Raw genomic sequence first — 15,353 nt, 5'->3', positions numbered from 1 at the left:
TAGGAAACATTCGAGGAAAATATTATATTTATAGAAAAGTATCGAGCGGCTACTTTTATTTCTTGTCAAATTTTTACAAATATACAGTTTTTCATTATGCACAACGTTGCGTCCAGCGGTACGAATTGCAGTTTTTACAATATTCGAAGTTTCCTTAAATTCCGAGCTACGCGTCGGCGAGTAAAAGGTCTGCGCACGACTTGGCCTTCTGGGTTCTGAAACAGGAGAAGTACAAAATTTAAGCAAAATTCGTGCTGTACCGACTGAAAATAACAAAACGCACAAATTCCAGAGAGAAAAATAATTCGACGTGTTGGAAAGTTATTTAAAAAACCGAAACTCACTGCGGTTCCCGATGCTTCGCGCGTCTGCAGAGATGAAGAGCAACCGATCCGCGCTTAATGTTGCGAAATAACTGAACCGCCTCCCTGTGCGCCAAATGGTGACAGACCTGACCGTTGACTGCCAAAATTTCGTCCCCGGCTCGCAGTCGGCCATCTTCGGCAGCCTGGCCTCCAGGCAGTACTGACTTGACGAAAATACCTGCAGGGGAAAAAACGAGTTCTGACAAAAGGACCCTCCGAAATTACCGAAAGCCAAGGTAGGTAGGTAGGTACAACCAGCACAGCGGTTTAGAGCACTCGCAAGGACATGACATTCTTTGACAAATCGAATTGGGCAAGATTTCTCATAACGAGAAATGAAAAACTTAATTTCTTCAATCCCTTTGACAGCAAGAACAGTGCCCTATTTCGGAGGGTGGTTTCACCCCCTTAATTTGTCAAATGGCAAATACGGAAGAATACGTCTCGCTTAGTTTTTAGTCTACCGTAACATGTTGCAAAAGCAATCGAATCGGTGACATCGACCTGGGATACCTTCCTTGTCATCCTTGTCTTCCTATGAAAAAGCAACTCAGGTATCGGCAAACTCACCGATGCTTCCTTTGGGGCTGTCCCTTCCACCGACGATGGTGAACCCGAGGGATTTCTTCCCGGAGCCTTTCTCAAAGACGACGGTGTGAAAGGTGGAAACTGTGCTTCGGGGTCGCCTGGGCAACGTGCAGAACGTCGATACGCTGTGCGAGGATTGGGACGAGTGGGATGAAGAAGGGCTCGACTTCTCCGAGGATATTGACACGCTGGAGTCGCTTCGAGGATCGCGATGAGCCCTGGAGTGATGCTTGCGAAAGTGCGACCTGGGCGAGGAGACGACGACCTCGGGGACGAGGCCCTGCCCGTTCTCTACGAGGACGTTCTCGTAGTCGACGCTGCTCTCTCTCAGCTTCCTGGGCCTACCGCGGTCCCTCGCCTCGTCCTGCTCCTCGTCGGAGACTCGGCGCATCCTAGAGACTACGATGTCGACTACCTCGAGCTGCGTTCCAGCCCCGGCCAGCAGCCGGCGAGCCTCGACCATCGTGCAGCCCCTCAACCGACGTCCGTTAACCACCAGGATCTCGTCCCCTATCGTCAGCGTTCCCTCCCTGTCGGCCAGTCCGTTCGGCACGACATGGGCCACCAGGTATCCCGGCCTGGCCTCGGACGTCTTGGCGATGAAGATCCCCAGCGACTGGTCCACCTCCTCTCGCGTCAGCCGGACGACCATCGTCTCCGGGGTGTAGGACCTGTCCCTGACAACGGACAACGGCTGCCCCCGTGGTGCCGAGGTTTCGTCGGCCTCCCGCCTCGTCAGAAGCTCGGAGTTCGTCGCTTGGTAGACGTTCGCATTGCTCAGAGGATCGCGTTCTATGCCAAGAGTAACGTTGCTGCAGGACAGTCCCATCACCGAGCATCCCCTCTTCCCGGGTAAAAGCGTCGGGACGGATGTCCTCCGGGGCGGAAGTCTCGGCGGAGGATCCGCGCCGTCGCAGCGATCGTCTAGTAAGGAACTGGTGGCGGAGTCGTTGTCGAGGATGCCCGAGTCGTTGTCGTCCTCGGGTTCGTTGTCGACGTAAAGGGGGTTGGTGCGGAGTTCGTCGAGTCCGGGAAGCGTGCCGTAGGAGAAGCTGCGGAGTCGACGTCGTTCCGAGGCCTCGGCGTCGGGCCGCGTCTCTCGTTTGTAGAACTTGGCGATAAGTCGGCTGGTCGAGCTTTTCAGGTACCGGTCCTGCATCGCCCTGAACTTTGCCGCGAGGCAGCTCGATGGTGTAACGCTGTCGAATCCCGCCTCCCCGCCGTTGTACCACCTTGACCTAGACGCCCGAGAGTTTTCCGCCCCGCAGACGTCGTCCGAGGACATCGTCGGGCCCAATATCGAGCCGGCAAAGGGCGTCGCGACGCCCTCTTCGCCCGGCGACGCGCTCGGCAGTCGGCTGTGCGACTTGGAGCGGCGTTTCCGCCCCCGCAGCGACCGCTCCTGGTGATCGATCCTCGACGAAAGCTCGATCTCGCTGCAGCAGAGGGAGCGCCGATCGTCGTTGATGCTCAGAGGCCGCCCTCTGAGTCGCACCATCTCGTTTAGCCGCGCGTCCGCGTTCAAACTCAGCTCTCGGTGTTCCTGATCGGCCGGGGCTTCCTGCTCCCGGAAGAAGCTCAGCCGCGCGTTTCGCACCCGGTCCAAAAGCGGGTTCCGCTTCTCTCGAGCCCCGCGGCGACGATCCTCGTGCGAACGCTTCTGCTTCTCCTTCTTCGACGACCCGACTCGCTCCGTAGTCACCTCGGATGTCTGCACGTTGTAACAGTTACGCTCCGATTCCGAGCTCGACGACTTTCGTCTGACCCATCGCAGCGGTGACATGTCTGAAACATCGCGGTCCCTGGTTAACACTGGTCGATAAAATCTTGCAACAAGGAAGGTGTTTCATAATTTTTAATTACCTGTAATCTACCCTCGTTGGAAAACCATATTTATTTCGATTCGATCGGGTCTTATAGGTTTTGCGTTGCAGCCACTGTGCCGGTGAGATTGAATGTTTATCGTTTTGGCTTAACTTTTTTGATTCAGAGTGCTTATTTATTTACTATGAATATCAGTTAATTAGTTAAAACAAATAACAAAATGAGCTGGAATAAAAAACGACAAGTCAAAGCGATAAACATTCAATTTTACCGGTACAGTAGCTGTAAAACAAAAACCAGACCTGATCGAATCGAAAGAAATATGGTTTTATAACGAGGGTAGATTGTATCAATGTACTTTGACAATATATATACATGTAATATATAAATAAAACCTAATTTTTGTTCACGAAAACGGTATTTTTCGGAAAAACTAAGTAATTCATATCACAATAAAACAATTCGTATCCAAAATATTGTAGTAACAAATCTATTTTACGAATAAGTTAAGAGTTTTCACGTTACAGGCAAAGAGTAAATTGTTGTCGACCGGTGTAATCGACCGCGAGAAACGAAATGCGGCTAGACAAGACGAAATTCGTTTTTGAACGGCGTTGGATTTCGGTCATAGTTATTTCGAAAATTGACCCCGGAGGGGAAAAGAGTCTTACGTGTCCTTGGAATTCTGTTTATAATCGATTACGAAATACATCGTGATATATTCGCGTTAACTAATCTTCTCTACCTTTCTCGGTGTGTTTTTATTTTATTTATTTACTTTTTTTTACATCACTGTTCTGATCGCGTCGCGGCTTTTTTGCTCAATTTGGAACGAAAAATAAATCACGTTTTCGTATAGAATTCTTCTAGGATGTTGTAGGTATGTAATCGTGATTAAATCTGACCTCTCGTCACACGTGCCGTCCCCTTTAGCCACAGGCGGTCAAAGTAAAAGTGGTTATTTTCGCAACGCACGTACGCACCTCGAACCACGACTCGATTCAAGAACGAGTGTTCAAATTTCGTTTCAATATTTCTACCGCAAATAGTTCCGAAACACAATTTCTCGACAACCGTTTCCAAATTGTAATTAAAATTCCTTTATCACGTGATCGTTATAATCGATCTTCGATTCGATTCACCGGACTGACAAGAATAACTATACACGATCACGAAAATCGGTCGGCTCAATGAGTTCGGTTGACGCAATAAAAAAAAAAAAAAAAAAAACAAACCAAAAAAGGTGTAAACTAAATTGCATAAGGCGTGAAAACCCGTCTTGATAATATAAATTCCATCGCAGATATCGTACTGCACGTATTATTAGGTGAAGCCATGTCCCTGACTAAAAGACCCGTCGATGATCGACTCGAGTCGTAAAAACAAGCGGCTCACGCGTCACTGCCTCACACACACACACACAGAAACACGTCACGGATAAACAAGCGTTAAAAACCGGTAAATATTTACATCGAAATATCGTCGACGGCCTGTAGACGGAAGATTGGGGGGCGGTGAATTCGGCACATTTCGACCGTGGATCCCCGGCTGGATCGGTGGCCGCGTCGTTGTAGAGAACAGCGACGATCGACATGCTGTCGTATAGAACGAGAGAAAGAAACTGAATGAGCTCGGGGATATCGCGCCGGGTTTTAATCGGAGAGACAGGATGGGCGGCAGCCGCAGGCATCCTGACTACGGATGAAAAGCCGCGTAACTCGGTCGAGAATCGTGAGCTGAGCTTACACTCGTGTGGCGGCATTGTTCGATACGATTGTGTCACGGGTTCGCGGAAGATCCGATTCGCGAAAAACTTGAGCTTCTAGAAAGCTGACCCGACAATGTCAAAGTCGCAGGGTGAGGAGGTGACTTGGTTCGCTCGGTTTGTAACTTTTTTTAAAAAATTTTCTCAAGGTTCGTAAGGTGAGCGGAAGGTAGGAAAATATTCAGCGGTTGCTACCGATTATTGCAATTTTTTTGTCAAGTATTTGTCAGAAATTCGTCGAGTGACAACTGGAAAAAAAAAAGTTTTCACCCCAAAGGTTCAGCGAAGGTCGTACCTCTCAGTCGCGTCGAGCCCGTCACGTGCAGCCTGAGCATCGCGGCTTCCGGGTCTTCTTCAGGGCGAAGGGGACTCAGCCTCAGAAGTCTCGGCGCAGCCTCGGGTTGCGAACCGAACCACCGCATAATTCTGGAACAGACAAGGGATCGAGTTGATGTAAGGTTGCCTACGTACGGCGCATACTTGGGGATCGAATCCGACCGTCGGTTATTACAACCTCTTACGCAACCTCGCTAATGGGCCCGATATCCACGGGCCCAGGGGCCCGGCTGCTTTCTCCCATGCAAATATGTGTGCCATGCGGCCTGCTCTCGCTCTCTGATCGTACGTGGAACTCGTAACGCGATTTCGTAGCGCCCTGAGAACCCGCTCAACGTCGCTCAACTTCCGTTACCGCATTTGCGGAAATTTTTCCGAACGTTCGACAAATTCACGAACCTATGGAGTAAACCTTTTCCTTAAAAAAATTCCTTGAAACCGAGGAAAAATGGGATTTCCATAATGTGGTCAGATCTTCGAAAATTTACACTCGGAGATTTTTTTTCTCACCAAATGCGACCCCGAAAACCCGAGTAACAAACTTCAAGCGAATAGGATGAATTTTTATATTTTCAGTACGCCATATTGGATTAGCCATTTTGAATTATTGAAATTCTGACGTCGAATTCGTTTTAAGCGATCTCAAAAACCCAAGATTACCGAGTTCCACTTTGTCGGTCCCCAGAACCTTTCCACAATTACATTGATTCTGTAAAAACAGGCATTTTCAACACTTTGTTTATTTATAACGCTCGCTATATTCGCGGAATTATTATAATCCCTCTTAAAACATCAACATCGACATCCTAGAAGTTCAATTACGCAATAAAACTGACACCGGTATCTCAAAAATTGAATGCAAAAACGGTGTCTCATACATCAGACGCTGTTCCGCAAAAGGTTCAGTGTTTGATGGAAACGATATGATATTTCTTTCCGTAATAAGAATGAAAGATTCTACAATAATAATTTATTTAATTCACCAAGCAATTTACGACGATAATGAAACTGGAAGTATAATTATTATATATAATATATCATGATCGGTGTTTCCTCATACTTGGAACTTTGACGTGTTCAGCTGTGAATGAAACAGTTCTAACGAGGAAGAGAGTGATCGCGTACATCCATTTCCGTTTTCTGAGTCACATAGGAAACGTGACTACTTCCGCCCTGAGGGAAATCTACGACAGGTACAAGTTCAGCTTTGAAATAACGAATTCAACCCAAGCTGCCAGCCGGAAGATCTGACACGACGAGAAGATCGTTCGACTTTTACTCTCGGTGTGGAAAAAACGAGTCTCAACGTACATCGCCTAATATATGTATACCTGCTTGAAATTTTTATGGTCTGCATAAATCAGATCCCGTTGAATCAGGCTGCATACGTGTCTATATTCAGGGCGAACCTCGATTCTGGCTCGAAGAAATCACTTTCTACAAGCCGTGGTATATAAGGTCGTGAAAAAGAAACCGTAATATCAGCGGGGAAATTTTTATCGATTAAAAAAAAATAAATCTTCATCAGGTTTCTCCTTGCACGGATTCACCAAATGATTACGGAAACGGATGATGGTTAATCCCCCCCCCCCCCCCCGAAATCAATACCGGTGAATAAAATTTAGTGGAACAAGTGAAAGAAATCACGCGAAACTGCTTCCTCGGGGTTCGGAGCTGTTCAATCGCGTCGTTGAATCTTGACATCATGAGATTTTTAATCACTAGCCGTAATGTCGAATGAGGCATGCCTGGAATAAATCTCAGCGCGTCTTGTGTCCCCGCTATTTTAATCGTCTCTCGGATAATGGTTCGGTCTTTCCATGGGAAGGTGGTCTTAACACCTGCAAGGGATCTCGCAAAATCGCGTCCGTGCATAACTACGCGATGGATAAAACAGGAAGAGGAGAGGAGTTAAGGATGAGAATGAGGGGAGAATCGGGGGAACGAGGCTGCATAGCTCGTTAATAATTGACGCTTACTAAATCAAGCGACGTTAGTCTAGCCGCGTTAAGACCTGAGTTACGATCTTGCGGAATGCTGCCCAGAGTTCACGAGACTCGTGGTTAATGAGAAGGAGAAGAATTAGAAGAGCAATATACGCCGGGAGTAAAATTATCACCCGCACAGCGGCGGGGGAAAAGTTATTGGAAACAATTTCATCGCAATTACGGATGAAAGTGCAGCGAGCGTCGAATTTGTCTTCGGGATCGGATCGTCGATCGTTGACTTTGATACGGAATTTTCACTTTTCACGAACGAAAAGACGAGAGAAGGAAAAAAGGAAACGCGATGTCGAACCGTTCGAGATCGTTCAACGCGTTTATTCCACTCCGCAAGAAATTATTCCTGCGGAGAAAAAAGCCTCGTCATTCTTACGTAAACGCCTCACTGGTTCGCGGTCAGAGAATTTGGAATTTAAAGACGCAGGGCGGAATTTTTTCGTCTCTTTATGCGGGTACGGACGGCGATCCGAGGATGGTTATCAGACCATGCGAAAAACGCCGCCGAGAAAAGGATCGAGATCACGACGCGACTTGTAAACTTTCCATCGGTAACTTCCACGGCCAATTGGACGCCGAGTAGAGCAGATTAAGTTCAATAATTCGTTGTAATATAAATATCGGTTAGCCGCAGCCTCCGGATCATCGATCAATTTTCACTCGGATAGACGTTCCGCGATGATGATCGATCCTCGCGATCGATCATTTTCCCCTCCTCCTCGCTCCGCAGTCGCGGCTCTCGATCGGCTGGCAAAAATACGATCACGCGTCAAAATCTGTGCACATTAACGCGTTTCGCTTCGGGGTAGGGTTGAGATTCCGAATTTGAAAAGCTCCAAGAGCGCCGAATTCCGAGTTTTTTTGCCGGCGAAATTTGAAGTGAAGAAATCGAACGTTGACGAAATATCAAAGTTTCATGTGCTCCGAAAACCAACGCTCAAAGTACCGAAAGTCCGAAAGTTCGTAAATCCGAAACATCGAAATTCCGAATGACGAGTATATTTTAATTTGTTAGAATTCTACTCCATCAGATTTTACATTTTTAGAACTTTGCTTTATCGTAACCTGGATTTCGGAACGTTGAGCCGTCGGCTTTCCGGCCATTCTCGAAACTTTGTCGTTTCTTCAAAGCTCGATTTCTTTACTTCAAGTTTCGCCGCCGAATAATTCGGCATTCGGCGCTTTCGCAGCTTTTCAAATCCGAGCTTCGACAAGCGCGACGAGGTCTGCGGACTACTTAGAGTCGTAACTCGGTGGCTTCCGAAGGGCCGGGTTACGCGCCTTCTCTCCGGCTATCTCGGGCCTCACGGGAGCTGCTGGGACCGCCGCAACCGCAGGCCGCACAGCGAACTGTATCGTAACCTGGAAGATCGGTAGTGCATGGTGCCTTACACGAAGCCTGCACTGTCTATGTACGTTGTACATACCTCGAGATACTCGGCAGCTGCCCTGCGGCGCAAGCTGCGGAACCCTCCGGAAAAAGATTATAGACACACGATCGAGGAACAGGTACCGAGCATTGATCCGATCGAGGACAAAGAGGCCCTTTAGACATGTTGAATTTAATGCCGATGATTGTTCGCGTATTCCTGTACCTGTAGAATCTAGTAAAATATCACACTCTGGTGGTCGTTGTTTTCTCTCGAGTATTAAGAACGTTTGAACGATTTTTAAGACTATGTAGATTCGAGAGAATTGACCCTGGAACGGTATCGTTATTTTTTTTTTCACCCATTCCAGTGACGGAGGGGTGAAAAACCGTCTCAAACCTGTAAATTTCATCTCTCGGGTACAATAAAAATCGTTAAGAGTCTCATTTTCTTAGTTTTTTAATCAAGAATCACGTGGTTTAAAAAACTTTATGCGCGTTCTCTAAATTTAGCGGTGGTGTGTTTTTCGCCCCACCCGTCGTTACCGTTCTAGGATTAATTATCGTCGACAATACCGAGCGATCTTCAGGATTTCCGATAATCCTCCTTGTTCAGCGTATTTATCAGGGAATCGACGTTGATCGTGATGCCCTGAATTGGCAGATCTATTAAAATCGAATTACAATTCGTGAGTTAAAAAAGTGAAACGCGCGATATTGCGGGATAGACGTACAAACGTCGGTGGTTCAGGGGGGTCAGACTATCGGTGGGGATCCCGGGTACGATGGCGTAGAAGCACGTCAAGGCCGTCGAGGTCCTTTTATTTGGTCCGAGGAGGGGTTGAGAGGAATGGAAACGGCGAGGGAGGGGGGGATGGGATGCCAGGAATTCCTCGGAGAGGAATAGCCGAGTGTCGGGCCCGGGGCCCGGGGCCCAACGCCGCGGCGGCCGCTTGCCGAGCGACCCGATCGTCATCGTATGCGGGCACGAGCACAAACGCAAACACAAACACGCTCCTGTCTACTCAGCGTCGCCCTCCGGGGCCCGGGGACACTCGCGAGGGTGGAGGGGGCCGGGGCCCAAGGTCCCAAGGTCGCCCCCGCTCGCCATGCCCGACCTCCGTGGTAACCCAGCCTAGATAACGCGCGAAAATCGCCTTCTCCGATCGTTCGTGAAAAGAGGGGGGATTCGGACGCCCCCCGCCCTTTGGCCGCGGTGCAAGGTTTGAAAAAACGTGTATATGGGGCATTCCATGTCAATCGCAACCCGGATTGACTCTTTACATCTCCAATTTGTCCATCGACGTTTTTTATATGATTTTTTTGATTCTCGAAGGTAGTGAGTAATTTTTTCCTCTATTAAATGTATCTTATTTGGCCACGTTTCGTCACGATTGAAAATGTTGGAAATCGTGTAACAGATATAAAAAAATTTTCAACCTCAATACATTTAATCCAATCAGATGAAATGTTATTTTCGAAATATCGGTCTTTTTCTAAAAAATTTCTTTTTCACTTCCATTCCCCTCTCGTTGTTAGAAACCGAAGAGGGAAATTTCAGGGTAAAAATCTGTGCATGCGTGCAATAAAAATGTCGAAAACTGAGAAAATGAAATAAAAAAAGAAAAAAAAATGGGCCTTGCGCGAAACCGCTGGAACGAGCCTTATTGCGTAAGTCAAGAACGGGTCCCAAACTCTTCGCTCACGTCTGTTTTTCCGAGCTACACGCGTCTGGATATCTCGCGCAACGTCGGCTCGCTGGGTCAGCCGATATCCGGTGGTCTGTGGTCAAGCTGCACAGCGCTGGACGGGGTCCGGAGAGGCATCTAGGGCCTCATAGGCGCGAAGTTCAGTGCACCCCGGAGCTTGCGGGAGGCGTTGCATCACCCCGTGCTAGCCGCAAGTTCAGGCACCTCGGTGCATCGCCCTCTCTCTCTCTCTCTCTATTTTCTTTTACGCTTCGCTTTGTCTACCAAGTTTACATCATATTTTTTATTGATTTTGTTTCGTAGATACTCTCTGTTTTCCTGCAACTTATTTGTTTTATTTATTTGTAACGGTTCATTCTTTTTTCTTCCGTGCGTATTCCTTCCGTGTACTCGTCGCGTAGTCCTTAGGGGATCGTATTATAGTTATCCCGGGACTTGTAATAAATCCGCATCTCGATCCGGGTTCCGTTTCTTCGCCCGTTTCCTTCCCACCTTACTCTCTTTCATCGCGATTTGCCTCTATTGTTCCGCACTTTCGCCATAGTTCGCTCGATATCCGTCAATCGGGGCTTCCCGTTTCTTTGCATTCTTCGCACGTATTATCGCATACCCATGCATAGGTGTACAAGTTGCACAGGCGTTGCCCGTTTCTTGCGGCCTGTGTCGTTGTATCCCACAGGCATGTACGCATGCCTACCCGTGTTACTCGACTACTCGTCCACCATAGGCGCAGTTGACCACGCGACTCTGCGTGCGACTTTCCAATTTATTCGCGCTTGCGCGGCACGCGTTTCACGCACGTGCGCCACGGGTAATGGAATTTAGAAATAAACGGAGGGTCAATCCGGGCGCTACTTTCATAGTCCCGGTTTCCCTCGAAAACAGCTGTATAATAATTATACGCCCTCGATACGTGACGACGCCGCGACGCGCATTGTTATTCGCGAATTGACGAATTACTCCTCGCCGCTGCTTCACCGCGGTACCCATAGATCTAAGTATTATCTCTTCTTTATTTTTCTCCCCGCAGGCTGCTTCTGGAGTCGTTTGGCAAACATTCTTAGAACAAATAATTTCCCCTCGGCTGTTAAGCGGAATATACGGTAAAGCGTAATTCAGGTGACGTGCTCGGCGTTCTTGGCCGACCCTTTTTCTTCAATTTTTTATTTCACTTATTTTTCCTCCGTTTACAACCGAGTCGAGATATTCCGTTTCATCCTTCTCCGCGTATCATTATGCAGGCATTCCAATAAATCAGTGTATTACAACCATTCTCTCTGTGCAGCTCGGACTGACGTTCGTTCGTATATTATGTAGGTAGGTACCTGCAGTGACGCGTGTGTTCAACTGGTCAAAATTGCTTGGAAATAACGGAAATACTCGGATGTATGTAACGCATATACATGCACATACACACACACGCACACACACGTATGTATACATATATGCGTACGTGCACAATTATTTTTATACCCATATAACCGTTTCTGCAGTTATATACGTACCTACGTACGCTTGTCTAAAACCTACAACCTACATCCGCACGCGCATAAAATTGTTAAAGGAAAATGGCAAACAGCCTCGGGTTAGGCAATTCCGCAACATCTTCACCGTGATGTCCATATTATTATAATAACTTAGACAAGGCCCGTAAACGTACGTCTGTCGGATATCGTCTAGGATGTGAGGAAACTGAAAAGCGGCTGATGAACCCTACGGCTGTTGTATAGTTATACACTCCGTGAAACTCGATGTGATGTCACAAGCATACCGCACGAGTAAAAATTTCTGTATCGCACTTCCTACACTCTCTTCGAAGTTTTATTCGGATACGGAACAATGAATTCAAATGCAATAAATCTACTGCACAATTTAGTAAATTCAAATTCCTCTGTTTTTGGGGCTTTGTGCTACAAATTTTAATGAAATCGTATGAAAATCTATTTGCACCGTCGGACAATTTTATTCTAAAATCGATTGGTTTAAAAAAAAAAACAAAAAATCCATAACTTATCCTCTACTTTTGCGCAGCGAGCTGCTCTGTGAATTTTATCAAACAGAAACTGTCGAATCTTCGAAAGCTGTTATTTAATTATATTACACTGTATTTGTGGGAATGTTTGTCAGCGAGTAAGATTTTGGGATCTTGATTGGGTGAAATTTGGTGTATCAGCGTTTCGGAAATATTTATTTCTAAGAAAACGGCATTATAATTCGCAGGGATCAAGAGAGAAGGATCTAGATCGATCGCTCAGCCGCACGGATCGCGTTATCTCGACTATTATCACTGCGACGAAGTGCAGTGCGTGCAGCAAGTCGGTATATTGCGATCTTAGAAATGTCGAAAGGTTGATTCTGAAAGTCTGACAATGAGTAACGCTGCCGGTACGATGCGTGCATTGCCCGAAAATACTCGGCTACTCAGGAAAATCGTACGAATAAACACTTGAAAATGCTTGACGGTCCTACGGATTACTCACCCAGAGTATTTATGCCGCATAACTCGCGAGTAGTCGCGGTTTCTCGAATCGCTACGTTTGACTCTGCGATCGCAGGAATTAGTCAGGCCGGTGACGTCACACGTCGAGAGAGTAGCCTCGCTAACTCGGATCAGCTTCATCGGCGTGGACCACAAATCTGTCTGCCTACGCAGAAGCTGATAGTGACGTTCGATTTATTTCCATTCTCGCTGCTCCTTTTTTCTTTATTTTCACGGCATTCGCTTATTTTCTAATGTAAGAAATGTGTTATGAATTTATTCCGACGTTTAAGGTGGTTCCTGGGCTTGAATCGGTACTCTTCTGATCAATTCCATACGAGATAATCGCACATTCGATATCAATAACATTTGACCAAACGTGAGGTGAGAGAACTTCCTCTGAATATCTTGAGAAAAATATTCAAATTATAAGCAACAAATTTTGAAATGAATATTTCATTTCAATGCGTTTTAAAGTTAAGGAAAATCAGATTCGATCGATTCCAGTCTACTGAAAATTTAATATTGAACAACAAAACTTTGCGAAAAAAGAAAACTCCGTCCCATTGAAGTTGTGGAAAATAGTTGACTGATCAAAAATGAGCCAAGGTTGAATGAAATCGATCGAATCCGATCAATATTTCTTAATTTTAAAACACTGAAATTAAAAAATTCATATCTCAACTGTTGCTTATAATTTTAAGATTGTTTTTCTTTCAGGATATTCAACAGAAGTGTTCTTAGCTCAATATATCCAATATGCGATTATCGCGTGTGAAGTTAATCAGAAAAGTACCGATTCGAATGTACGAACTGCTTGAAACTTATCGCAGAGACCTCAAACATAAACTTGCGCATCCTTGCAACGGCGTTGTGTAAAAAGCAGATATAAAACGTGGCAAGGCTGAAGGTAATTACAGGTACGCAGGAAAAATAACGAAGGCGTTGTCATTGCTACCGTTTCAGTTACAATTCTTATCGCGACCCAGACCAAGAGCGGATTTAAATGCGAGGACTCGGCAAAGCGGCGCGGCTTGTTCAAACACGATAGGAAGTCTGTACGCGTATATTGTTACGTAGAGATAAGGATCGTATTGGTTATTGGACTAAACCGAGGCCTTTGAGCTCCGGGGCAAAAGTTCTTCTCCGGAAAGCCCGTGCCAGGAATGATTCCGAGAGGATAATCACGACGGCTCGCATCGTTAGCACGTCGGAAGGCTGCTAACTCTGTACCCGACTAACACACACGGGCGTATCTCGGGATGCGGTTGTGTGCGTGTGTGTGTGCGGTTGGTATAGGCGAGGTAAATAAGAACGATAATAAGGCGACGGGTGTAGTAATGAGACTCGTCTGGCGTAAAACTAAAAGTGAGTATAATCTCATAATTCGTGAAACGTTATTGTGTACCTTCATTGTTGTTACACACTGTATTCGGAATCTGTGGCGGCAGGTATAATTAAACACATTGCACACACATGCCAATGACAATGTATGTTATGCTTTGCATTATTGTAATGTGCAATGATAATAATGTGATCAACGAATATGATATAATTGTATTTTAGATCGCATAATATGAATATCGTACACGTTGTACGTGCAATGTTACGTTTAAATGCGAGCAGACACGGTGGAGGTAATTATTATTACCAACGATGGTTCCCATGTGCAAAATTTTCCCGCATTCACTCGCTCTATGCATTCGTATATGTATATTCATACACACGTTTATTAAATCGCAATATTCATCGAGTCGCACATTAATTATGAGGCAATCATCCGCAACTTCGTTGTTCGTGCGTTTTGATATAAATAATAATAACGCCGTCATCACACACGCGTACACAGGAACGAGATATTTCGTATCACACGTACGTCCGATTCAAATTACACTCGCTGATTCACACGCGCTGTAGCGAGTAGAAACAGGAAAAAAGAAAAAAAATTTTTCAACCGAAATAATAAAAAAATCCGCGCGATCGTTCAACAGGCAAGAAAATTTTTTCACACCGTCAGCGAGCAGCGGCTGCAGGTACACGAGGCCTACCTTATACTTCCGCAGATCCCGATTAACCCTCAGCCGTTGGATCCTCGACGGTGTGATGAATTCCGAACATCGCGATTCCTCCGCGGCAGCCTCTCGTCACTCCCGGATGATGTCGTCGACGAAACAATTACGCACGGGGTAGAACCGGAAGCTCAACATGAGAGTGCACCGCGCATAACTGGACCTCGGCACTAGAATCGGAGGATCCGTGTTTTTTTTTTTTTTTTTATTTATTTATATATTTTTTTTGCTTCCCTCGTCTATCGTCCCCAATCGGCGATTAAATCGGCAGAGAAACGGCGGTCCAGACGGTCGAACGCGGGGACGAACGTTTGTCGACTGAATAAACGCGGCTCTCCGCAACCTCTCGAATGCGACTGTATGCTCGCGGAGAGTCCGCGGGGGCAACGCAGCTTTCGCTCCCACCACCTCGTGCACCTTCTACATAGGTGTATTCCTACCTGCCTGCCTGCCTGCCTGCCTGCGGAGCCGGTGCCCGGTTGTATTAAAATGGTTTTGTGGTGAAATACACGACGATCGTGTGTGTAAGGCTGCAGCCTGACCGTCCTCGTCGAAGGTGGATGTAGGAGCGCGTCTGTGTATCGACGAGTAACGTGTACGAACGCCGTTGACATTGAGGCGGACAGTTGTTACTTTTACCCGGGTCTGCAGGTGTTGGTGTCGCTGCACCGAGAGAGGAGTCTCGGTGATGCCACCGACCGCGACATGTCGAGTAGGTTGCCGTGGTACGAGGTATGCGGTTCCACCTCGATTAGCCCTCCGCTTTGACAACGGGAAACAGACCCGGTCGTTAAACTCCGCCGATTCTAACGCCGTTTGTTCAGCCGTTCTTCCCGATCTTGGGAGAGA

At 46.7% G+C, this 15,353-nt stretch overlaps 1 protein-coding gene across 4 annotated transcripts; it reads right to left on the bottom strand.

Annotated features, from left to right (window-relative positions):
* Positions 1-27: 27 nt before the first annotated feature.
* On the bottom strand, positions 28-14,854 carry LOC107223095. 4 transcript variants are annotated; one of them, XM_015662672.2, is made up of 5 exons: positions 14,484-14,854; positions 4,838-4,968; positions 936-2,738; positions 345-543; positions 28-215 (listed from the first exon to the last, which is right to left on the bottom strand). In XM_015662672.2, the coding sequence occupies exons 2-5, from the start codon at positions 4,962-4,964 to the stop codon at positions 167-169; spliced, it is 2,178 nt and encodes a 725-aa protein (XP_015518158.2). In that variant the 5' UTR covers positions 4,965-4,968; positions 14,484-14,854; the 3' UTR covers positions 28-166. The 4 variants fall into 4 exon arrangements, with proteins under 4 accessions (XP_015518158.2, XP_015518159.2, XP_046600973.1 ...); XM_015662673.2 differs by lacking the exon at positions 4,838-4,968; XM_046745017.1 differs by lacking the exons at positions 4,838-4,968; positions 14,484-14,854 and adding an exon at positions 4,248-4,401.
* Positions 14,855-15,353: the final 499 nt, after the last annotated feature.

This window comes from Neodiprion lecontei, chromosome 7, assembly GCF_021901455.1.
Source record: "Neodiprion lecontei isolate iyNeoLeco1 chromosome 7, iyNeoLeco1.1, whole genome shotgun sequence".
Taxonomy (NCBI): domain Eukaryota; kingdom Metazoa; phylum Arthropoda; class Insecta; order Hymenoptera; family Diprionidae; genus Neodiprion; species Neodiprion lecontei.
This window is presented reverse-complemented; position numbering and strand designations above follow the sequence as displayed.

What these genes read in the sequence shown, in the direction of transcription:
- LOC107223095 (XM_015662672.2), bottom strand. Translation starts at nt 4,964, where the DNA reads ATGCGGTGGTTCGGTTCGCAACCCGAGGCTGCGCCGAGACTTCTGAGG. An exon ending in GGGCTCGACGCGACTGAGAG is followed by an intron (nt 2,739 to 4,837) that starts GTACGACCTTCG and finishes GCGATGTTTCAG; the next exon opens with ACATGTCACCGCTGCGATGG. An exon ending in CAGCCCCAAAGGAAGCATCG is followed by an intron (nt 544 to 935) that starts GTGAGTTTGCCG and finishes TTTCCCCTGCAG; the next exon opens with GTATTTTCGTCAAGTCAGTA.